Source organism: Erythrolamprus reginae, chromosome 1 (assembly GCF_031021105.1).
Source record: "Erythrolamprus reginae isolate rEryReg1 chromosome 1, rEryReg1.hap1, whole genome shotgun sequence".
Lineage (NCBI taxonomy): Eukaryota > Metazoa > Chordata > Lepidosauria > Squamata > Dipsadidae > Erythrolamprus > Erythrolamprus reginae.
The window spans coordinates 121089200-121112502 of NC_091950.1; the positions used below are offsets into that span (position 1 = coordinate 121089200).

The 23303-nt window shown below is 40.6% G+C and overlaps 1 protein-coding gene and 1 non-coding gene across 7 annotated transcripts; both read left to right on the top strand.

The window, feature by feature from the left end:
* Nucleotides 1-682: 682 nt before the first annotated feature.
* EIF4G2 (eukaryotic translation initiation factor 4 gamma 2) lies at nt 683-23303 on the top strand. Of its 6 annotated transcripts, none has more exons than XM_070763125.1 (22): nt 688-985; nt 2405-2512; nt 2961-3026; nt 4783-4908; nt 6185-6287; nt 6994-7125; nt 7214-7280; nt 7367-7518; nt 8113-8223; nt 11653-11736; nt 11812-11910; nt 12023-12164; nt 12268-12428; nt 15549-15659; nt 16134-16259; nt 20219-20323; nt 20417-20632; nt 20736-20994; nt 21167-21371; nt 21579-21790; nt 22061-22182; nt 22491-23303. In XM_070763125.1, the coding sequence occupies exons 8-22, from the start codon at nt 7435-7437 to the stop codon at nt 22554-22556; spliced, it is 2103 nt and encodes a 700-aa protein (XP_070619226.1). In that variant the 5' UTR covers nt 688-985; nt 2405-2512; nt 2961-3026; nt 4783-4908; nt 6185-6287; nt 6994-7125; nt 7214-7280; nt 7367-7434; the 3' UTR covers nt 22557-23303. The 6 variants fall into 6 exon arrangements, with proteins under 6 accessions (XP_070619250.1, XP_070619226.1, XP_070619241.1 ...); XM_070763140.1 differs by having other exon boundaries at nt 709-985; nt 4840-4908; XM_070763134.1 differs by having other exon boundaries at nt 773-1030.
* On the top strand, nt 15698-15918 carry LOC139158244 (small nucleolar RNA SNORD97). The gene has a single exon (XR_011557642.1). It is a non-coding gene; the product is annotated as a small nucleolar RNA SNORD97 (small nucleolar RNA).

Sequence of the window (23303 nt, forward strand, 5' to 3'; positions counted from 1 at the left end):
CATTATTCAGTTCATTTGCGGTCAGAGCCAAGAGGTAAGCCTTGAGCCGTTTTTCTAGAACATTGTTCTTCAGCCTGATTTTTTTTTAATGGATTTGGATCAGACGAGGAAAGGAGGGGAGGAAACGTGTTCAGTAACTGCTTTTCATATCGGAAAGAGCACAATCACGGCACTTCCTTAAGAACGCCCAGCCCTGTTCATCCCTCCTTGGAATCGGCGTCCTGATTTTTCGGGTACCTCTTCTAAACTACATTCCCTCCGCTGCTTGTAAGCATATCGTTTTTACAAAGACAAAGCCCACCCAAATGGTTCGCCTGGAACTGTGTTGGGAGGGGGCATCTGCGTGCCATTGCAAAAGGCGCACGCTGTTGAAACCGTCCCGAAGACCAGCCGCATCTCAAATTCAATGAGAGAGCTTGCCTTCCAGCTTCTTGTCACTGAAGGCAATACGGCGCTGGGGGGGGGGGGGGGAGCGGCGTACAGCCTGTCCCAATTAACCCGGTACGCCATTTGCGCAATCTACTCCTCGACTCGGCTTTCTACGCAGGAGAAAGGAGGTGGTGGTCTTTGTGAATCCGATGCTGCACTGCGGCGCTGCTTCCCGTCAACCAACCTCTCTTCCTCCCCCTCCTTTACCCTGGGCCCACCTCCTTTATTCGTTGTGATTGGCTACTCCGACAAAGTCTCAGACGGCGATTGGAAGCCGGCTTGTTGAGGAGGGTTTAGCTGCACGCTGTGTAATAATGTTAGTGGGGCTGTCTCAGTACGCATTAGAAGCGGCGGAGAGTTGGGTCCGATCTCTATGGAGGTGACGGAAAGAAGCGCTTGGTAGCTGCTGTGGTGAATCAGAGACCCGTCCTGCCGTTCGTTTTCTCCCCCTTCCCTCTCCCAGCCCCGATCCCCGGCTCCCTCTCCCCCTCCCTTCTCTCGCCTTTTCCCAGCCCTCGCCGCCGGTCCTGGGGACGCTGACGAGGCTGTAGGGAAGGTGAGGAAATGATCGTCGTTGGCAAAGATTGATAATCGGGGTGAGGTGAGGACGACGGGGCTGGTACTGCTCGGATTTGGTATTCGAGGCGGGGGGCGAGCGAAGGCGGCTAATGAAGAATCGGCTGCTGGTATGCAAAATGGCGGCTACCTAAAATCGCCGCCATCTTGTTCGTTTGCAATATTGGTCTCGCACGTTTGCCGATAACAAAATGGCGGCCGGCACCGGTCTTCGCCCAGCCGGCGTGCGAGGGAAGGAAAGAGGCGGCCGGTTTGGAGTGAAAGTCGTGACTGTGGCAGAAATCAAACCCGGTGTCGGGATAGCCCCTCTGCCTTTTAGCTCTCCGCGCGGCTCGACGAATAGAGCACATAATATTTTTCGCCCGCGACTCCTATTATTCCATAGGAAAGATAGAACTGTATTTAGTCCCTCAGTGGAATAGTTCTAACAATTTTGGTTCTCGCCGCTCTCCCCTCGCTCCGGAAAAGTTGAAATTATGCCCCATCTGTATGAACCGAGAACAAAGGCCGGGCCTATTGCCGGGGTTGCGCCTGAGCTTGGAGTCGGGCGGTGCCCAGCGCGGGTAGGAAGGGATCGAGGATGACCTGGGCAGGATGCTGGAAGCTAGCTATAGTTTGTTCCCAGTATTGGCGGGATTAAACCGAGAGGTTTTCTAGGTCTTCAGGTGGGTTTCTCCACGCCATCTCTCTCCTGCCTTGCCGGCGTTATTTTTAAGGCTAGGTCAGTGGCGGGAATAATAACCGCGGAGGTTACAAACGTAGCGGGCCTCGGTGGGATTTGGACGCCTTTGTGTTTTGCTTAACTTCGAAGTCGTCTTAATTAAAGCAAAAAAGAGCTGCAATTTAAGTTGGGACACAAATAGGGGTCCCTGCCTGGAAAAATGTATTTGTGTTGCTTCCGCTTTCTTTGATGTGAGGAATCCTGACTGATATATATGATCTATATAAATATATATATGTATATCTTAGGGTATTGAAAGTTACTGGTATTGGGTTGAGTTTATCAAGTTGCCTATGTTTATTATGTTTGTTGGGTGTTGTATTGGGTAGTAAAATACTACACCGGTGTCAATATGGATAGTAAGACTGCTTAGATTTTGCTTATACATAGCATTTGTTGTGAAATATTTGAAATGTATGTAATGTGTAAGACTTTCATATATGTGTGTATAAAGAAATAATCTCCATATGTATATGAATCAGTAGGAGGAAAGGGTGACTTGAGATGCAGATGAGGAAAAACCTTGGGCTCTGGTGTCAATTAAAATTCTGGAATGGCAAACTATATAAGCTTATAGGAAATGATGATTATTTAGAGTCTGAATACCAAAAACTTTTGGAAAACTATTTTTGTTTAAATCTTAATCAAAAACTTATACTATTAACTCTTGCCCTCTAGGTTTTGTTTTTCCCTATCCTGTCAATTTATTATTCTTTGGAAGATTCTTCATTGCCAAGCCGCCAAAGTGGAGAGTGCGATTGCAGAAGGGGGTGCTTCTCGTTTCAGGTAAGTAAAACTGCAGTGAAACAGATGGGAAGGAGCATTTTTGTCTGAAGAAAAATAGCTTAGCACTTTAAGGTTTCTTTTCTTTTGCAGTTAGTCACAACTAATGAAATTAAATACATGGCTTACCACAGCACAATTAGTGGAATTTTTACAGATTTACAGACCATATATTAAAAGGCAACAAATAAGAATCTTGTGTGTATTTGTTGTGTTTATAGAGACTTCAGAAATATGATAATTCTTCATCTGGTTTTAGTTTCATATAACAGATATTAATTGATTCAGATCAGTTTACCAGAAAATGCTAAACTGTGCAGAAGAGGGGGGAAACTAATTATCCAAGAAAGTTCAAAAATCAAGTTTATAAAATAGTTCTGATTAAACTACACAATTTTGGTTTCCTACTTATAAAACAAAAAATTCTTTAGCAGTTATTTTTTATTTATAGTGCTTCTTCAGGCGGAGGAGGAGGTAGGGGTGCGCTTCAGCACTATCCCAAGACTGCCGGCAACAGGTATATTGCATGCTAACTGCTATTCTATATTGGCTGTTATATGGATTTGTGATGCATTGTTTAATCTGTAAAGTTAAAATCATTGTAAACATGTAAATTGAAAGTGTATGAAATGAATCTGTTTTGTTGTTACAGTTTTTGTCTGGTATTTGTTTCTCTCTAATGCAGCATACATGAAAGCATGCATAATATCCCAATAGTATGAAATCCAAACATTTTGAGTATTCCACAATAGGAAATATTTGGAATTCGAAACAACTTCCTTCTATTTTAGGACTGTAAACATAAGTGGCTGGTAACCCATTCTGAAGCCTATTTGCCATCTTAAACTCCAAGAATGTAGCAGTCATTGTCTAATGTATCATATTTTCTGGAGTATAAGTTGCACACACCCCCAAAAAATAGTGGGTGAAAATTTAAGTGTGTCTCATAAACCGAATATAGGTGCTTTTGACCTCCCAAATATTCTGTGCATCATGATTTCGCCCTCCCCAACCCCCAGAAGCAATCTGCAGTGCTCCGCATGACCCGTTTTCACCAAAATGTGCCCATTTTTAACCTGCAGAGTGCTTCTGGGACCGGGGAAGATGAAAACATGATGCACATGGGATTTGGGCCCCCCAAAAAAGGCCATGCAGAGCTCTGCAGAGTGCTTCTGGGAGTTGGGGAGGGCAAAAAGTTTTTTTTTTCTTATTTTCTGCCTGTAAATCTAGGTGTGTCTTATAGTCTGGTGTGTGATATACCAAAAAATATGGTAATATCTGATGCAGACATGCATGGTCTGAGAGTCAGAGCATCCTATCCAACCAATCAGATGACACTGAATGTTGGGATAACTGCTGGTAGATTATAGAGTGAAGAAAGAATTCAGACAGATCAAAAAAATTAAGCAGAAGCAGGTTAGCCTTGAGGAAGATCAGTTGTTCTAGAAAAGCAACATTTGACATAGATTATATGATGTCACCTATCCTAAAGAGCTTCACGTGAAATTTTGGCTGGAGGACATGTGACACCTTGTCTAGTCCGAACAGATCTTCATGCTGGCTATCTAAACATGCCATTAAAGCAGTATTATGTGTTGCATTTTATACATTAAGTAAGTCAACAAATGTGTTCCTTATGCTTTACAGGCCTGTAATCCCTCATCTCACACACACACACGTGTGTACCAAGGAAAACCTAGTGCTAGAATTAAGCCCTTAGCTGGTACTGCTAGAAATAATGTGCATGCTAAATATTTCAGCGCACTACTTGGTTGTGCCTAGAGCAGTGTTGGTGAACAGGAGCAGGGGTGTGTGTGGCAGAAACCGGAAGAGCAGTTCCCCAGTGTGCGTGCCAGGAAGCTGAGCTTCTGGTTTCTGGCGCTCCCATGCATGCAAAGACCAGCTGGTGCACCCAGGGAGCAAGGCGCTACAGCTGGCGTGCCCGGAGAGATGGCTCTGTATGCCACTTCCAACGTGCGTGCCATAGGTTCACCATCATGGGCCTAGAGTCTTCTAAGCCCTCACAATAATGAGAAAGTCTTTTTTACCTTTGGAGGACTGACAGTTATTGCCCTTGTCTAGCATATAAATAGCATTAGTAGAAGGACTGCATGTAGGAATGATGCCTGCTTTTAGTATGCTCTACTTTTGAGTCAAATTTATCCTGGCATTTATCTTTAGGAATAAGAAAGCAAATGGAACACTGCTTGGGGAATGGGGTGATTATATGGGAATACGCTAGGTTTTAATGAATTAATATTCTATTTCTAAAGCGAGTTCCTGGGGAAAACCCCAGGGCAAAACGCTCAGAAATGGATTCCTTCACGAAGCACTAGACGAGATGACGACTCCGCAAATGACAAAGAACGACATGATGCAATCTTCAGGAAAGTAAGAGGGTAAGTTTTGAGGTAACAATTTAATTGTCAGTGAAATTTTATAAAGCAAGGTGTGATCACATCTAAGACACGGAATGTATACTTGTTTTCCTAGCCATTTATTTCCAGTTGAGATTTTCCTAGTTGCAAAGCCACAATTTTCTAAAGCTGTTCTTGAGTTCTTTGAGCGTAGAATCTAAGGAGCCTGCATGGTATAGAGACTAGGTGGGTTGGATATGGAGAACACATGTTCAAATAATCTCTTAGCCATTGAAACATAGTGGTGATTTAAGCCAATCACCCTACCTATCTAAAAACATAGAGATAAAATGAAAAAATTAACAAATTATTTGTGGGGGATTTTCCCCATAGATCCAGTCTATTAGACTATAACTAACTCAGCTTCTTATGTAGCCTTAAGAATGGTTGATGACAGTTCTTAAACTCATGATTCCAGGCAGAAACAAAAAAAAAACCCAAATTCAGCTGCTGCTATATTCTGTTCATTTGGTATATTGTTTTTATGTTGAGTTAGCAGAGTCTAGGGTAGGAGGAATTACTGATTCACTAAATGTTGTTGAATTATAGTTCTCAGAATTCATTACTGTTCTGATAGATCCACTGGACTCTTGACACCAATTCAATAATATTTGCTTGTGTGTTTCCCGACTGCTTTGAATCTAGGCTCAAGGCTTTGTATTTTTACTCTGTTCTGCATTCTCTTGTATTTTACACTCATTGTTTATTCAGAGTCCTAATTTTTATGGCATTGTTTTACCTGGCACTGTTTAGTCATCCTATCTCTGTTATATTATTCTCCACCCATTTTTTCCCTTTTTGTAATTCCGCTCTTAATGTCTTGGTTTTATTAAAAGGATACTCATATTAGGCATTTCTTGTCTTAATACCTTGCTTTATTTATCTCTTCCTCCTCCCCTGAGTTCTCCACTTCTCATCTCAGGATCCATATTTTTCCTTTAGTTTAACATTTTTATTTCAGTATCCTCGTTTCTTAGCCTTCCTGATTTTTGGGACCCACTTAACCTGTACCTAGTGTGTTGCTTTATTGCCAAACCAGCATTATAATCTGGACATTCAAAGTTTCTGGTCTATAATCTAGATTGATTTTGAGTAATCAGTTACACAATTACTAATATAATATAAGATTAAACAGATTAAAATTGAAAACTGCTTGCAGTTTTAAGATTAATACTAGCAAAAAGTTTTATAAGTTAAACTGCAGTAAACAAGTCGAATCTTGACTAATAAAACTCTTGATTTGTTTCCTTTCCTTTAGCATACTAAATAAGCTTACTCCTGAAAAGTTTGACAAGCTATGCCTTGAGCTCCTCAATGTGGGTGTAGAGTCTAAACTCATCCTAAAGGGGATCATACTGCTGGTAAGATAACATACATTTATTAGAAAAAATCCTGTTTAATAAAATTTCTATTATGTACAGCAGGTATAATTGTTCAAAGTTTCTAAAATGTACAGTTTGCGTATTCAGTGAACTGTGAACATGAATATTATAAGAGTTGTATTATAAAATAGCAACTTAGAGAATGAATTATTCTCAAATGATCACTATGTGATGGCACTGTTTCCTATATATGTTTATATAAGATTACATAAATCATTTGAGCTTTTTCCTATCTTACTAGTAAAGATAGAAATTTCGAAGTGCAAGAGAATACTGTTCATAGCAAATAATATGGCTTTGATGTGCCTGAGGAAAAACGCTGAGCTGGTGTGTTTCAGGTGTCATGATTCTTCAGATAATATCCAACAGATTCCAAGGGTAGAAATCAACATGGAAATTCAGCTTACCTTCCACTGTTGTGCCCGTTAAAATACTTTAGATTTTATTTATTGGACATGGTTATCTGGTAGATGAATGTATTTTTGAATACCGATTGTCCCATTACTTAATTGTCTAGAGGAAGAGCAGGGTAGGAAATCGTAACTACATTTTAGTTTCTTGCACTGCATAGTTGTCATGAATTTTTGAAACATCAGTAAAACTGGATAGGATTAGCTAGGATTATTTAAAAATTCAGGTTTTAAATATTAAACTTCCATATAATTTATGAAGTCTCTGCTCTCAGATCGTAGACAAAGCCCTTGAAGAGCCAAAGTATAGCTCGCTATATGCTCAACTATGTCTGCGACTGGCAGAAGATGCACCCAACTTTGATGGCCCATCCGCAGAGAGTCATCCAGGACAGAAGCAAAGCACAGTGAGTATAATTCTCTTTTGGACTAAAGATATGAGAATTGGTATTTAAAAAAAACAAGACATTAAAATGTTTACATTCTAAATCCTAGACATTCAGACGCCTCTTAATTTCTAAACTTCAAGATGAATTTGAAAACCGAACCAGAAATGTTGATAGTAAGTTTCAGAATACTGTATTTCTTGATTTGCTTGTTTTTTGTCATATAAGTGGAACAGTGTCTAAAATCTATTTCTATTTTTAGTCTATGATAAGACAGATGGCCCCCTCCTCCCAGAGGAGGAGGAACAGAGAGCTATTGCTAAGATCAAGATGCTGGGAAACATCAAATTCATTGGAGAACTTGGCAAGCTTGATCTTATTCATGAATCTATCCTTCATAAGTGCATCAAAACAGTAAGTAGGTGTTTTTTTTAATCTTGACTATGTAAACCTCATTAGTGAGATAGCTAGTAATGTACTTGGGGGGGGGGATTAAGTGGTATCTGCTAGTGACTACATAGTGTGCAAACACTGTTAAAATAAAAATTATTCTTTTTTCACATTGGCTAACAAAACCTTAAAATCTATTCGATCTTCTTGAGAAATCTGGGTAAATTTTAGAAAATTCTAGGTCATGTTATCGCCAATGTAAAGCACTAGTCAGAACTAAAGGATCCTTACCGTTATCTTCATTGTATTTTCATGTGGTTGGATTTCTCATGAAAATGTTGCTAATCAAAGGAACCAATTGTGCTGGTGTGAGGAATCCTTAACATTTTGCAGTAGTTTATAGATAAAATCTAATGTTAAATTTGCATAAAACACTAGGCAGAAATGGAATTGTGTATGTTGTGTGGCCATAGGTTCTTGAGTGAAAACATTTGTTTTGCTGCTTGGGTGTATGGCTTAATGTTATTGAATAATGATTTTATTGATAAACGTCTTATAAAAATAAGTTGTAAAATGACAGTATTTTTTTTAATTATTCTATCATTTCAAATTACCCAGCTTTTGGAAAAGAAGAAGAGAGTCCAACTCAAGGATATGGGGGAGGATTTGGAGTGCCTCTGTCAGATAATGAGGACAGTAGGACCTAGACTAGACCATGCAAAAGCCAAGGTAAGTAGCATTGCATGCGTACATACATACATACATACATACATACATACATACATACATACATATTCTCCATCTTGGAGTGGAACCAACCTTCAGAATGGGTTTGACCTCGACCAATTAGCTCGAGGAACAAGTCAGTCAATTTGCATAATTGCCAGGATCCGCCCAGTATAGCCCAAATCTGACCCTTTCCTTCAGCGGGAAGGTCATGGCTGGACTCCCTCCTGAGGAAAGTGTCCTTTAGATCTAAATTAGGAATTAAATATTTTTTTAAAATAGATTACTTTAGGAAGAGGGGGCTTCCTATCATGTGGGATCGCTTTACTTCAAATCCAACGGCAGGACAGATTGGAAAGCAGCACATCGATTGGGTAGGAAATAACTTCCCCTCCCCCTGACTTCATCCTGTGAGTTTAAAATGAGGCAGCCATTTTAAATATCGGGCAGGACTTCCAAACCCCACCTCCAACAGTATGCCACTGAAGGCAAGGTGGGGGGAAAGAGGAGCAAGAAAACCAATAGGGACCTGTCAGAAATTCTCTTCCCCAGATCATTCACCTATGTTTTCAGAACGCTGGATGTCTAGGTCCAGGAGATCGCATAGGGAGCCATCGCAAGCTACTCTCCAGGCAGAATAGAGACGTGATAGTGTCCTCCAGAAACCCTGCAATAGAACACAAGCAGAGGTGGAGGCAGCTCCTAACCCAAAAACTGATGCAGGACAACAGCCTGTGCCCATAGAAGGAATCCAACAGCACTTGATGCCACTAACATTCCCAAATGGAAATCTATGGGGAGCATCAGAGCAACAGGAAACCAAGTAGTCAGGACTCAGAAGTCATGGCCCATCCTCAAGGCAGCTCCTTCATCATTTCTCACAAAACTATGGTGATAACAGTGCAAGCCTTACAGGATGGGGAGCTCACTCCCAGGGACTCATGGCACGAGGTCAGTGGTCGGAAACAGAATCTTCACACTCCTGGCTGGAACTGTGTCCCTAGCCCTAAAACAATTTCGGCACCTTATGACGGGTGCCGATGTCCTGGTGCTGACAGGCAACATTTCTACGGAGGCACATGTTCCATGTTACTGCAAGCAGAAGCAATGAAGCTGGGCCTGCGGGTAGAGAGACACCTTAGGATCACATATCGGGAGTTTCCAACACAAACAGACTGGTTCAGCTGTCAACAGGTGGATCAGGTGGAGTGGAGAATCAAGCCATTTGTATTCCAAAAGATATGCCGTTGATTCGGAACTCCCCTGATCAACCTTTTTTTGTGATTCCCACCAACACGCAACTCTTTTACCATTTCCTGTCTCCAGGAGCAAAAACGGTGAACGCTCTTAGGAGTCAGTGGCCCTGGGGGCTATTATATGCATTTCCACCACTCCTGGCAACACCAGAACTCCTGCAGAGGATCTTGTCAGAACAGGCGGAAATCATCATTGTAACCCTATTCTGGCCACACCACCTTTGGTTTACAAACCTCCAAGTGCTTTCAGTCAGCTGGCCGTGGTAGCTACCCTTTCCAGAAGACATGCTCAGATAGGGAACTCTACATCACCCAGACCCCGCCTGGCTCCAACTGACTCCTTGGAAATTGACTGGTGTTCCAAATAAGGGTTTTCTCTACTCAGTATTCCCCTACCCGAAATACTGAGGTTTCTGAAACATGACCTTAAGAAAGGCCTTGCTCCAAACATTCTTCACAGACAGGTGGCGGCCCTTTCATTAGTCCAGGGTGAATCGTTATCCAAGCTTCCGCCAATCCGCCATTTCCTCAAGGGGGTGACTGACATTAAGCCACCGATGATCCATCATTACCCCACTTGGAATTTCCCCCTAGTACTGGCGTCTTTTAATAGGCCCACCCTACAAACCTCTTAGGGAGGCCTCATTAAAGTATCTGTCCTTCAAACTGGCGTTCCTAGTGGCCATCACTTCGGCTCGACATATGTCAGAACTTGGCTCTTTCAGGAAGGACCTGTGCATCTTCCAGAAGGACAAGGTGGTTCCCTGGCTCAATCCGTCCTTCCCTGAGATAAACTTCATATTCCATCGATCTTAAGAGCTCATTCTTCCATCTTTCTGCACCTGTCCGGTACACCCAGCAAAACACCATTGGCACGCTCGGGACGTGCACAGAGTGCTCAAAATTTATCTACACCACCCAAAACACCTCAGGAAGACAGGCCCTCTTCGTCAGCTTCTACCCTAGATCCTGAGGAGACCGAGCCTCGTTGGTCACCATAGACCACTGGATCAGAAGTACCATTGCTAAAGTCTGTCAGCTAGCTTCCCTGCCTGTTCCCGAAGGTCCCATGGCACTTTCCACCAGAAGCACAGCCACTACATCTACCTGGATGATACAGGCATCCTTAGAGGAGGTCTGTTGATCAGCCACATGGGCTCACCCGTCTCAGTTCATTCACCACTATAGAATTGATTCTCATGCTTCTGCTTATACCGCCTTTGGCAGGAGAGTATTACAACAAGTAGTGAACATTTACAAGGATGACTCCCGCCCCCCCCCCCCAGACCTCTGCTTTGGTATGTCCCATTCTGAAGGCTGGTTCCACTCCAGGATGGAGAACAGGCATTGTTCCGTATCTGAATGCCTCTTCTCAACCAGTGGAACCATCCCTCAGTTCCCATCCCTGACTGTATCTGTACTATATTAGTGTATTAGGTATTACAAGGTTTTTGTTCTCAAGTTGGGCGAGGGAGTCTATTCAGTCATGTATTTGGCACTGAGTTGCCACGCTTGAGTCTAAGTCTTCAGGGTGTGTCAGATCTGGGCTACACTGGGCGGATCCTGGCAAGCATGCACATTGACTCGTTCCTCAAGCTGATTGGTTGAGGTCAAACCCATTCTGAAGGCTGGTTCCACCAGACAAGACAAGAAGAGGCATTCAGGTAAGGAATAATGTCTATTTCTGTATAGGAACACAGTTACTAAGATGCTGGGATTGCTGATCAGAAAGTTCGGCTATTCGAATCCCTAGCGCTGCGTAACGGAATTAGCTCCCATTACTTGCCCTAACTTCTGCCAAACTAGCAGTTTGAAAGCCTGTAAAAATGCAAGTAGAAAAATAGGGAACAGTTTTCCGTGCACCTTCGGTGTTTAGTCATGCTGGCCATATGGCTTTGGAGATATCTTTGGACAGCAGTAGCTCTTCAGCTTTGAAATGGAGATGAACACCATGCCCTAAAGTCGAGAGCGACTAACACATATGTGCCAGGGGAATCTTTACCTTTATACGTATATTTCTGTATTTATGCTATTAGTATGCACCTTTCTAGGATAGGCTGTTGTAGATAAAATATTGAAGTTAACAATATTTAATTAGCAAATAAAAATAACTTGTACATATTAAGTTTGTTCTGTTTGATAATTTGCCAAATTTAATGAATTTATTTCTCAACAGTCCTTAATGGATCAGTACTTTGCCCGTATGCGCTCCTTGATGATGTGTAAGGAATTGCCGGCAAGGATTCGTTTCCTGCTGCAGGTAAGAGTATAAAATTGTTTACTGTGACAAATCTAGCATATGCCTTCAAGCTAATAATCTGTTAAATCCTTGAAGGATACTGTGGAGTTGAGAGAACACAATTGGATTCCTCGCAAAGCTTTTCTTGACAATGGACCAAAGACTATCAATCAAATCCGTCAAGATGCTGTGAAAGTAAGTATTTCACAAGTTACGGATTATTTAGCTGTGCAGCTCATTAATATAATGAGAAATGTATTAAGAAATGCTGCTTTTAATTTGATTTCCAACTGACTTTCTTTTTAAGGATCTGGGAGTTTTTATTCCTCCTCCTTTGTCTCAAGGAATGAGAAGTGACTTCTTTCTGGAGGGACCGTTTATGCCACCCAGGATGAAACTTGACAGGGATCCACTTGGAGGGCTTGCTGATATGTTTGGACAAATGCCTGGTAATTACTAAAGAGAAGATTTTTTTTTTACTTACATTAATTATTTTGATAAAGATATCCTGAGATAAAATCCTCTTGTCTTTTCTGTGTTTTATAAATTCAGGTAGTGGAATTGGTACTGGTCCGGGAGTTATTCAAGACAGATTTTCACCTACCATGGGGCGACACCGGTCAAATCAACTTTTCAATGGCCATGGGGGACACCTCATGGCTCCTGTTCAATCCCACTTTGGAGAGCTAGGCAAATCCTTCTTGAAAAATCCAGTAAGTGACTTTGTTAGAAGAGAATGAAATAGTTCTCTAGATCTTCAAACTGTACTATCATTAATGCAAATTAAAATTGTGTTTTTCCTGGAGCTGCATTATGCTATTAGCTCATAATCTTTTTGCAATTTACCAGACATTTCACATACAGCTCATTCTTCTTAAAATTCATCTTGTCACCTCTTGAATCCTGATATTGTCCTCTTAATTTGTCTTGTTATTAGGCAAAAACTTAATCTTTTCTTGTTTTTAACCCATTTTGTAAGTCTGTTGAACAACACAGAGCCTTGTGTTCTTGTGTGTGTTCAGCTAAGCTTATATCCTTAAACAGTAATGCAGACAGCTTACATTATGTCATCTTTATAAGCACTTGATTAAATGATTAACAGTCATTTCTGTTGTGGAGTTTGCCCAATATCAGCAACAAGCTTATAGGTCTATAGTCACCTGAGTCGTCTTCCCAAACTTGTCCTACTACTCCTTTGGCACTACAATCATTCTTCATAGCTAAACTCTTTTAAGGCTCTTGGATATGTCTGGTCCCAGACAATCTAGTTGTCCATCATGGTTTTCTTCCTCTGACAAAACTGGGGGAAACACCCCCCCCCCCCCCAAATTTTTACGTTGCTTTTAACTTTCCTTGTGAAATTTATTTTGCTTCAGGGTTCACAGCCTTCATTCAACAAGGAAGGTTTTTGGGGAATAATTTATTTTTTCTCTCCACCTACAATCATACAATGCAATGTACCATCTGATTTTCATTACAATAAAAGGCAGTATCATGTTAACATATATAATAACATATAATCACAAAAAGTTCTAAATTCGTACTTATTTCATTTCGGTATGCATCATTTTTCCATGTTGCCTAATTTCTAATTTTATCATCCAGATAAATCAATTTTCTTATATTTTAATTTAATCATTAATATTCCTTCAAGTAATTAACAAATAATATCTCTAATATCTTCAATATGTTTTGTTTTTCTTTTTAAACTTAAACAACAGCCCAATGCTTTATAATCTTGCAATGCTTTCAACACTGCTATTTATTCCCACCAGAATGAGTAAAAAGGACTATTCTTCAGTGAGGTTTAGGAGTCAGACATTTTCTAATACATCCCAAATGTGAGCCTGTGAAAGGCAGCACCTTTCTCTTGATAAGACCGCTAGCTCATTGCTGATTGATGCTTTGGTCCCTCAATAGGAAGTCTCAAATAAGCATCTCCTTTTGCTGTTGCCTCAAGGCAGACACTGGAATTGTCCGCTTTGCAGAACTTGTGTAGCCATCTTTGCCTCCTGTGGCAGCTGCAGTTCATCCAGAAGTCCAGAAACAACAACAGCAGGGAATCTATTCCAAAGCTCGAAGGAAACAAAGCTCGGTTTTACAAGTTTCGTTCTTTTGTATCATTCTGTCATCTCTCCAATCTCCTCTGCCTGGCTTGCTTTTTTTCTTCTTGGAGCTTGCCACTACTGTTCCTCAAGCATGTTTTGAGGTCCAATACATTTTTCACAACAGCTGGATGGATTATCGTATTTTTCGGAGTATAAGACATCTTAGTTTGGGGAAAGAAAAAAAGTCTGCCTTTGCCTCACAGTAAACTACAGATGATATACACTGCTATATATTTCTAAGCATGTTTGCCAGACCCATAGAAATAGCAAAGAATTGAAGAAATGCACATTATGGCAGAATATTAATGCCAAAAAGTTTTCTTAAATGTAATCACACTACTCTCCAAGATAGCTAAGTCAAGGTCTAACTCAGTTGCTTTATACTACAACATGGCACTGTTACATTTCAGACTATATTTGTACAGATGCTGTTAAAATTGATGTGGCTTTCTTGCAATATACATTGTTCTCTGTATAAGACACACCCAGGTTTTCACCCTCTTGGCTGGTGAAAAGGTATGCCTTATACTCTGAAAAATATGGTAGTTTGTGTCTAGTACCCCTAGCTGCTTCTCCAAAAAGGCATTATGTCTGCACCTGATGTTTGTATACTTCCCATCTTCTAGAAGGTAAAAACAAAACATGGAACTCCCCTTGTATTTAACAAAAGTACTTCTCTTTGTCTCCATATTCTGTCTGGTGTGCTTTTAAAATATCCCCCCAGTGTCAGTCAGGAGCACACAGGAATAAAGTGGGATTGATCTAGGTCTTTCTGCTTCTTTCCTCAAGCTACACTTCCATTTAGAATATTTTTCTACAGTTTCTAAAATTTAGAATAAAGTAAAGAACATATTTTTCCGTTATTTATGTGAAATCCAAAGCATAATTAATAGCGTCCCGATATTATATCATGCATTTTCTTTATGAATGTTTCTATAATATAATTTTCCTTCATGACCTAAAAATCACTTATCAGAAAGTCTTAATCTAACTTAAATGGACCACTACTAAATCCCTTCCCTTGAGTAATGTCATAACTTTGAATGGTGAATGGAAGAATAGTCATAATTTGAGGATTACCTGTGTTACAAAGACAATATTAAATTATCTTTTGTCATTTCAACAAATTTCTATTGATGATTTCATCAATTTTTGTCTTAATAGGAAAAATTGAGAGATTTTAAAATATATTCTAGTACATGGTGGCAATCTTTTAAAGGCAATTTAAATATACCTGTTATGGATAATGGGTTCATGAGAAAAGAAAAACCATTTTTATCCAATTTGGGATAATTGATTCAGGTTTGGGAAGCACCGATGTAATTGTTGGAATTGAGTCATAAACCTGAAAATTAATACTTTCTCTTTTAATTAGATTAAATTGAATCAACTTGTTTATAAAACAACCCATCTGTAACAGTTGAGATATTTAAAATGCTAGCTTATAATTAGTGAGACCTAGATTCACTCTTAGCCAGGGAAGATCAGGGAACAACCTGGGGGCAAGTTTTTTAAATCCAACCTACCTGACAGAATTGTTGTGAGGAAAAATTTGAAATTAGAACTGATTGGAAGGTAAGACAGTAATATTTTCATCATGGTAGAAGAAATCCTAACAAGATGTAAAATGCAGTACACATAGAATATATGAAAACATATTTTTATGATAAGGAAAAGTTTACGCTGTTATAGTCTTTATTTTTCTTTTCATTGTCTTGAAAACAGGGGCAAAGCCAACTATACCATAATCAAAATCAGGGACTTCTGTCTCAACAAGGACAGTCTAAGGATATGCCTCCACGGTTTTCTAAGAAGGGACAGCTTAATGCAGATGAGGTATGCCCTTGAAAAAGAATAGGCACAGTCTTTAAAAGATGCCCAATGATTATAACAAGACGCGTTATTACGAGGATCAATACTGGAACTCTCCTACCTTCCTGCTATTCACTTTCTCCCCCCAGTTATTTATCTTTTTACTTCATTCCTCTTGCTCTCACCCCCCTTTCTTGGAGTTTCACTCTTCCTCTCCGCCCCCCGCCACCCCCCCCTGGAGTTTCCAGCATCCTATGAGCAAGATTATGAGATATGAGGGCAATGCGTTAATCATAAACGAGCTGTTGAAGTAATTTATGTTGCTGGATGAAAATACAAAAAGCCATTATAAACTTGTAATGAATTATTTTCTCAAAAATATTGTTGCTATAACTTAGCAGTGTTTGTAAATAACAAGCAACTCTTCTATGGGTAGTTTTCACTGCTAACATAATAGAACCATACTCCATATTTCTAATACCCAGCTTCTTTTCACAGATTAGTCTCAGACCTGCTCAGTGTTTTGTAGTAAACAAAAACCAAGTGCCAAAGCTTCAGCCCCAGATAACTATGATTCCTCCCAGTGCACAGCCACAACGTACTCAGACGCCACCTCTGGGACAGGTAAATGTTTCTCTAATATTTTAATCAAAGATTTATTGAATATATTCATTGTACCAGTTGCTTTCTATGAAGCATATGCATTTTTAACGTATTAAAATAATGCTGTGGGAACAATTAAGACTACAGCCTAATTTCTATTGTGATGATTGCATATCTGAGGCTATTGTGTCTTCTAGAGGCACTTCAGTGCATTGCAGCACATCTCCCTTAAGTCATTCTCCAGTGTGCTGAGTTGAGAATTCAAGGAATGGGTTAACTGCTCCCTCTGCTTGGAATCTGACTCAATCAGGTCTTTGGCCCCAGTTTTGAGTCTGACTTCCAGCAGATGACGTACAGAAGCGGTGCTGATAAAGAAGAGCAGATTTCCTTAGATTCTTCAGATCAGTTAGCTCCAACACTGTGAATAAACTTCGCAACTTGCTAACGACTAGGCAGGCTCTGCTAGTCTAGGGAGCTGCCTGACTTACTACTTAGCCCCACAGCTGCCTGACAAGCTTCCGAAAAAGCAGCACAGCTATTACTGATTGCCAGGTTAGCGATTTAAAAATCCCTGATGCAAATGCATAGGTTGCTGGGCTACAGCTGTTTGGCGGGCTCACCAATAGCCACAGAAAGCCACAGCCTCAAAAGAGGAAGAAATTGCCAAATCTGTAAAGAAGGGGGATAAAACCTTCTTCAGATATATTAGTGATAAGAAGAAAATCTGCGGCATCACGAAGCTTAGTACCGGGAATAATACATGCATTAATGGGAATAAGGAGATCGCTGACCATTTCAATAGCTACTTCTGTTCAGTTTTCTCAAAAGACACCTTACAAAATAATACTATAGAGGGATATAGCATTGCTTCCAGCTGTACGGATTCAGCTCCAGTGATCTTAGAAGCCGATGTCTTAGAAGAACTTGAACGATTAAAGATAAATAGGGCAATGGGTCCAGATGGCATCCACCCCAGAGTTCTTAAAGAATTCAGATCTGTCATTACTTCCCCCCTGACTGATTTGTTTAACCAATCCTTGTTAACATGAGAAGTTCCTGAGGATTGGAGAATGGCCAGTGTTGTGCCTATTCACAAGAAGGGCAGTAGAGAAGAAGCTGGTAACTACAGGCCAGTTAGCTTGACATCCGTTGTAGTTAAAATGATGGAGACTCTACTCAAAAAGAGGATAAATCAGCACCTAAAAAACAATAACTTATTGGACCCAAATCAGCATGGCTTTACTGAAGGCAAATCATGTCAGACTAATCTCATTGATTTCTTTGACTATGTCACAAAGGTGTTGGATGAAGGTGGTGCCGTGGATATTGCCTACCTGGACTTCAGCAAAGCCTTTGATACTGTTCCACATAAAGAGCTGATAGATAAATTAGTGAAGATTGGACTTAATCCCTGGATAGTTCAATGGATTTGCAGCTGGCTGAAGCGTAGACATCAGAGAGTTATTGTTAATGGCGAGTATTCTGAGCAGAGTCAGGTTACAAGCGGTGTGCCACAAGGGTCTGTTCTGGGTCCTATTCTTTTTAATATGTTTGTGAGTGACATAGGGGAAGGTTTGCCTATTTGCCGATGACTCTAAAGTGTGCAATAGGGTTGATATTCCTGGAGGCGTCTGTAATATGGTAAATGATTTAGCTTTACTAGATAAATGGTCAAAGAAATGGAAACTGCAGTTTAATGTTTCCAAATGTAAAATAATGCACTTGGGGAAAAGGAATCCTCAATCTGAGTATTGTATTGGCAGTTCTGTGTTAGCAAATACTTCAAAGGAAAAGGATTTAGGGGTAGTGATTTCTGACAGTCTCAAAATGGGTGAACAGTGCAGTCAGGCGGTAGGGAAAGCAAGTAGGATGCTTGGCTGCATAGCTAGAGGTATAACAAGCAGGAAGAGGAAGATTATGATCCCACTATACAGTGGAACCGCGACATACGCGCAGCTCTACTTACGAGCTACTCGAGATAAGAGCTGGGAGGGGAGCGACATTTTTGTTCGCCTCCCGAGCTCACATTCGGGATACGAGCGCCAAGGAGCTGTCTCCTGAAGCCGAACGCTAACTTCCGCGTTCGGCTTCAGGAGACAGCTCCTTGGCGCTCGTATCCCGCGTGTTTTAAAACGTGGCAGCCGGCCTGGGGGGTTCGGGGGCTTCCCCCCGAGCCCCCCAGGCCGGCTGCCACGTTTTAAAACACGCGCGCACCTTCGCAGCTGTCTCCTGAAGCCGAACGCTAACTTCCGCGTTCGGCGGCAGCGGTTTTTTTTTGTTGTTGCACGGATTAATTGACTTTACATTGTTTCCTATGGGAAACAATGTTTCGTCATACGAGCGTTCCGATTTACGAGCCTCCTTCCGGAACCAATTAGTCTCGTAAGTCGGGGTTCTACTGTATAGAATGCTAGTGAGACCACATTTGGAATACAGTGGTCCCCCGATTATCACAAGGGTTCCGTTCCAGGACCCCTCGCAATGATCGGTTTTTCGCGAAGTAGCGGTGCGCATGCGCAGATGATGTTTTTACTTCCGCCGCAGCAGCGAGGAGCCGAAGATTGGGGTTTCCCCGCCGCCCACGCAAACTCCTCGCTGCTGCCGCGCCCGCCGCTTGTCCGCCGCCTGCCTGCACGCCCGCCCTTCGCCCACCCACGCCGTTCGCTCGCACCGCTTCCCAGCTGAGTCCTGAAGCGAACTTCCGCGTTTGGCTTCAGGACTCAGCTGCGAAGCGGCGCTGGGGTTTCCCCGCCGCCCACGCAAACTCCTCGCTGATGCCCGCCGCTCGCCCTCCCGCCAGCAAGAGGGGGAAGACCCAGGGAAGCCGCCCAGCAGCTGATCTGCCCGGCGCCATCTAAGCATGCGTGGCCATAGAAAAAAGGGCGCGCATGCGCAGATGGTGTTTTTACTTCCGGGTTGAAAAATCGCGATATAGCGTTTCGCAATGATCGAGGTCGCGAAACTCGGGGGACCACTGTACTGTGTTCAGTTCTGGAGACCTCACCTACAAAAAGATATTGACAAAATTGAACGGGTCCAAAGACGGGCTACAAGAATGGTGGAAGGTCTTAAGCATAAAACATATCAGGAAAGACTTAATGAACTCAATCTGTATACAGTAGTCTGGAGGACAGAAGGAAAAGGGGGGACATGATCAAAACATTTAAATATATTAAAGGGTTAAATAATCTGAAGTTAGTTGGGGGAAAGATCAAAAGCAACCTGAGAAAATATTATTTTTCTGAAAGAGTAGTAGTAACTGAATTTAAACATGCCTGGGATAAACATATATCCATTGTAAGATAAAATACAGAAAATAGTATAAGGGCAGACTAGATGGACCATGAGGTCTTTTTCTGCCGTCATACTTCTATGTTTCTATGAAATAATATCAGAAGCAATATTAAAGCTAAAATTTCTGGGGCTCCGAAAGAGCTACATATCTTGACTCCAGGCAGAGTCGAGGTCCCAAGTAGAAATGCTCAGACAGCCCGGGGGGGGGGGGGGGGGGTAGAGTCACTGCCCAGTTCAGGCTGGGTATACTCCAAGCAGCAGAGAAATTTAAAGAGAAATAAAGATGCCGCAGCAAGGTTCCTTTGGAACAAGACTGCCTTGACCAAGAGAGAGATAAAAAGCAAAGATGGCTGACCCACGAGGGTTCAGCAGCATCAGTGGCAAGTGGGGTAATTCCACAATATTCGCTAATTTGGGAGTAAATCCAGGTAAACAGTGAGATTTAATTGGGACAACTAATAATAGTGTCTTTTCACAATATATATGCTTAAGGACATTCATGAAAGTCAAAGCCTTTGTTAGCCTTTCCAGGATTCGATTGTTTTGCCACAGTGTCATTGAGCTCTACTAATTAAGATTTGGTAAAAGAATGCTTAAAATTGCAGGTTGAAACTAGCAAGTATTTAAGATTCATGTATTAGTGTTAATAAACACACCTGTAAACCTCTGGTGTTTTGTTTTTTAAGCCACCTCAACTTGGTCTCAAAACAAATCCGCCACTTATTCAGGAGAAGCCTGCAAAGACAACTAAAAAGCCACCACCTTCCAAGGAAGAGCTGCTCAAGTTAACAGTAAGTTCATTTAGTCTGCTCTCAAACTACAGTATATGATAATTCTAAAGAATTGGAGAAAATTAAAAAAAAACCTTTTTCCTCCTTTTTTAGGAAACTGTTGTAACTGAATATTTGAACAATGGAAATGCCAATGATGCTGTTAACAGTGTGAGAGAAATGAGGGCACCAAAACATTTTATATCTGAGATGCTGAGCAAAATAATACTTCAATCACTAGATCGATCAGATGAAGATAAAGAAAAAGCAAGTGCATTAATCAATTTACTTAAGCAGGAAGGGATAGCTACTAGTGAGAACTTCATGCAGGTAATGCATATATTCATAAGTACACTTTGAAATGTCTTTGCATTGTTTGTTGTCAGAACCAGACATGAGAGAAGGTAATTAATGCTAGTAAACTTTTTTTCAGGCATTCCTAAATGTATTGGACCAGTGCCCTAAACTAGAGGTAGACATCCCTCTGGTAAAATCCTATCTAGCACAGTTTGCAGCTCGTGCCATAATTTCAGAACTCGTGAGCATCTCTGAACTAGCACAACCATTGGAAAGTGGCACCCATTTTCCCCTCTTCCTACTTTGCCTTCAGCAGTTAGCCAAGCTGCAGGATCGAGAATGGCTAACTGATCTTTTCCAACAGAGCAAAGTGAACATGCAAAAGATGCTGCCAGGTAAGGAATGAGTACACTAGTATAGGGAGGGAATTAGGAAGTAGATGGGTAACTATAATAAACATCTAGTTAGAAAATGTTTTTTTAATGTGTGGTAAAGTATGAATGTATAGTATATTAAATTGACAAGCACAAAGAATATTTGGGACAGTTTTGTATCTATATGTTACAGAGATTGATCAGAATAAGGATCGTATGCTGGAGATATTGGAAGGGAAAGGACTTAGCTTCTTATTTCCACTTCTGAAACTGGAAAAGGAGCTACTGAAGCAAATTAAGTTGGACCCATCCCCTCAAGCAATCTATAAATGGATTAAAGACAACATTTCACCAAAACTACATGTAGATAAGGGATTTGTTAATATTTTGATGACCAGGTGAGAAATTCAACCAAAACCAATTTTTGCACGTCACGCATGAACTAAAGATAGTATAAGCTGATTATAGCAATGGTGGGATTGTTTATGGTGGGATTGTTTCTTTATTCTATTATCTATTTATATATGCTGAACAAAGAAAAATCTTGCTTTTCTGTTGCTTTACATGGATGAGTATGGTAAACAATTTCCTTCCAATTCTTTCAGTTTCTTGCAGTATATTTCTAGTGAAGTAAATCCACCTAATGATGAACCAGATTCTTCGTCTACTCCTTCTAAAGAACAGTTGGAGCAAGAAAAACAGCTGCTTCTTTCTTTTAAGCCAGTTATGCAGAAATTCCTTCATGACCATGTTGATCTACAAGTGAGTGCCCTGTATGCACTCCAAGTGCACTGCTACAACAACAATTTTCCAAAAGGTAAGAATAAAACCTTTGGCTTCATGAAACTTGTTTCATGAGCATTTGATATGACATCAGGATGAGAGCGATTTCAAGGAGATGTTCCTATATTCATGCAGTTAGAGGAGGGGGTTTGTATAAGTTGGTGTCAGGTTTGCTTAACCACATTTTTTTGAGACTAAGTGAAATGACAACAATAGTAAATTTTAGTGCCACTAATGCTAAAGAAATAGCTTAAAATTGTGCTTTAAAAGACCTTAAGTAAAAAATTCAACATCTTTCTTACAGGCATGTTGCTGCGCTTCTTTGTGCATTTCTATGATATGGAAATCATTGAAGAAGAAGCTTTTCTGGCATGGAAAGAAGATATTACTCAAGAGTTTCCAGGGAAAGGCAAAGCTTTGTTCCAGGTGAATTATCTTACTATATTTTTAACAAAAGGTTTAAGCAAAACACCTCATTGTACTAGTAGTTTTTTTAATTATTTATTTATTTGGATTTCTAGGCTACCCTTCTCCAGGGGACTCAGGGCGGCTTGCAGCATTAGGGAAAACAGAATATACTGTAAAAAATCAGATTTCTATAAAGTTTAAAATTAGAGTCATGAGATTATGCCTCCTGTTTTCAATAATTTGTATAAGTAGTTAATCCCCAGATACATTTTAATTTCACTTTTCCTTTTTCTCATTCTAATAATAGTATTTGGGTTTAATTGCAGGTAAACCAGTGGTTGACCTGGCTGGAAACAGCAGAGGAAGAAGAATCTGAAGAAGATGCTGATTAAACCAGCCAAAGCCTTAAATTGTGCAAACATACTGTTGCTATGATGTAACTGCATTTGACCTAACCACTGCGAAAACTCATTCCGCTGTAATATTTTCACAATATTTAAAGCAGTAGCGGGTCAGTAGGACTTGTTTCTGCATAAGGGTTTTTGTAGTATGTCTTAATCATAGTCTATCATAAAATATTTTAGAATATCTTTAATGTTTAGATAACAGTGTATTAGCAGCATGCAATAATTACATCATAAGTTCAGAAGCAGTCTGTGTAAGGATCTTCTTTGATGCCAGTTACCATAGGCTGTTCGTTAGAAATCTGAATAGCAACACTGAATACTGTAGAAATGCACTTTGCTCAGTGTAATACTTGAGTTGTTGCAATATTTGATTATCCATTTGGTTGTTACAGAGAATCCTTAACTGTAATTGATGGTGGTTGCCGTAATAGTATATTGCCTGTATTTCTACCTCTAGTAATGGGCTTTATGTGCTAGATTTTAATATCCTTGAGCCTGGGCAAGTGCACAAGTCTTTTAAAAAGAAACATGGTTTACTTGCACAAAAATGATCAGTTTGAAGAGGTGGATAGATGCCCTTGGAAGTGGTCTTTGTGGGTATGAAATAAAATGGTGAGAAACAGAATTGGTCCCTATGATAGTATTGGAATTAAGTCTACTTAATTTATCAAGACATGTTCATGCCCTGATTTTATATACTTGTATCTATCAATAAACATTGTGATACTTGAA

Coding starts and splice junctions, on each gene's coding strand:
- EIF4G2 (XM_070763125.1), top strand. CDS start 7,435: ATGCTGGGAAACATCAAATTCATTGGAGAACTTGGCAAGCTTGATCTT. Junction 20,633..20,735: donor CTAGTGAGAACTTCATGCAG/GTAATGCATATA, acceptor ACTTTTTTTCAG/GCATTCCTAAATGTATTGGA. Junction 21,372..21,578: donor GTTAATATTTTGATGACCAG/GTGAGAAATTCA, acceptor CAATTCTTTCAG/TTTCTTGCAGTATATTTCTA.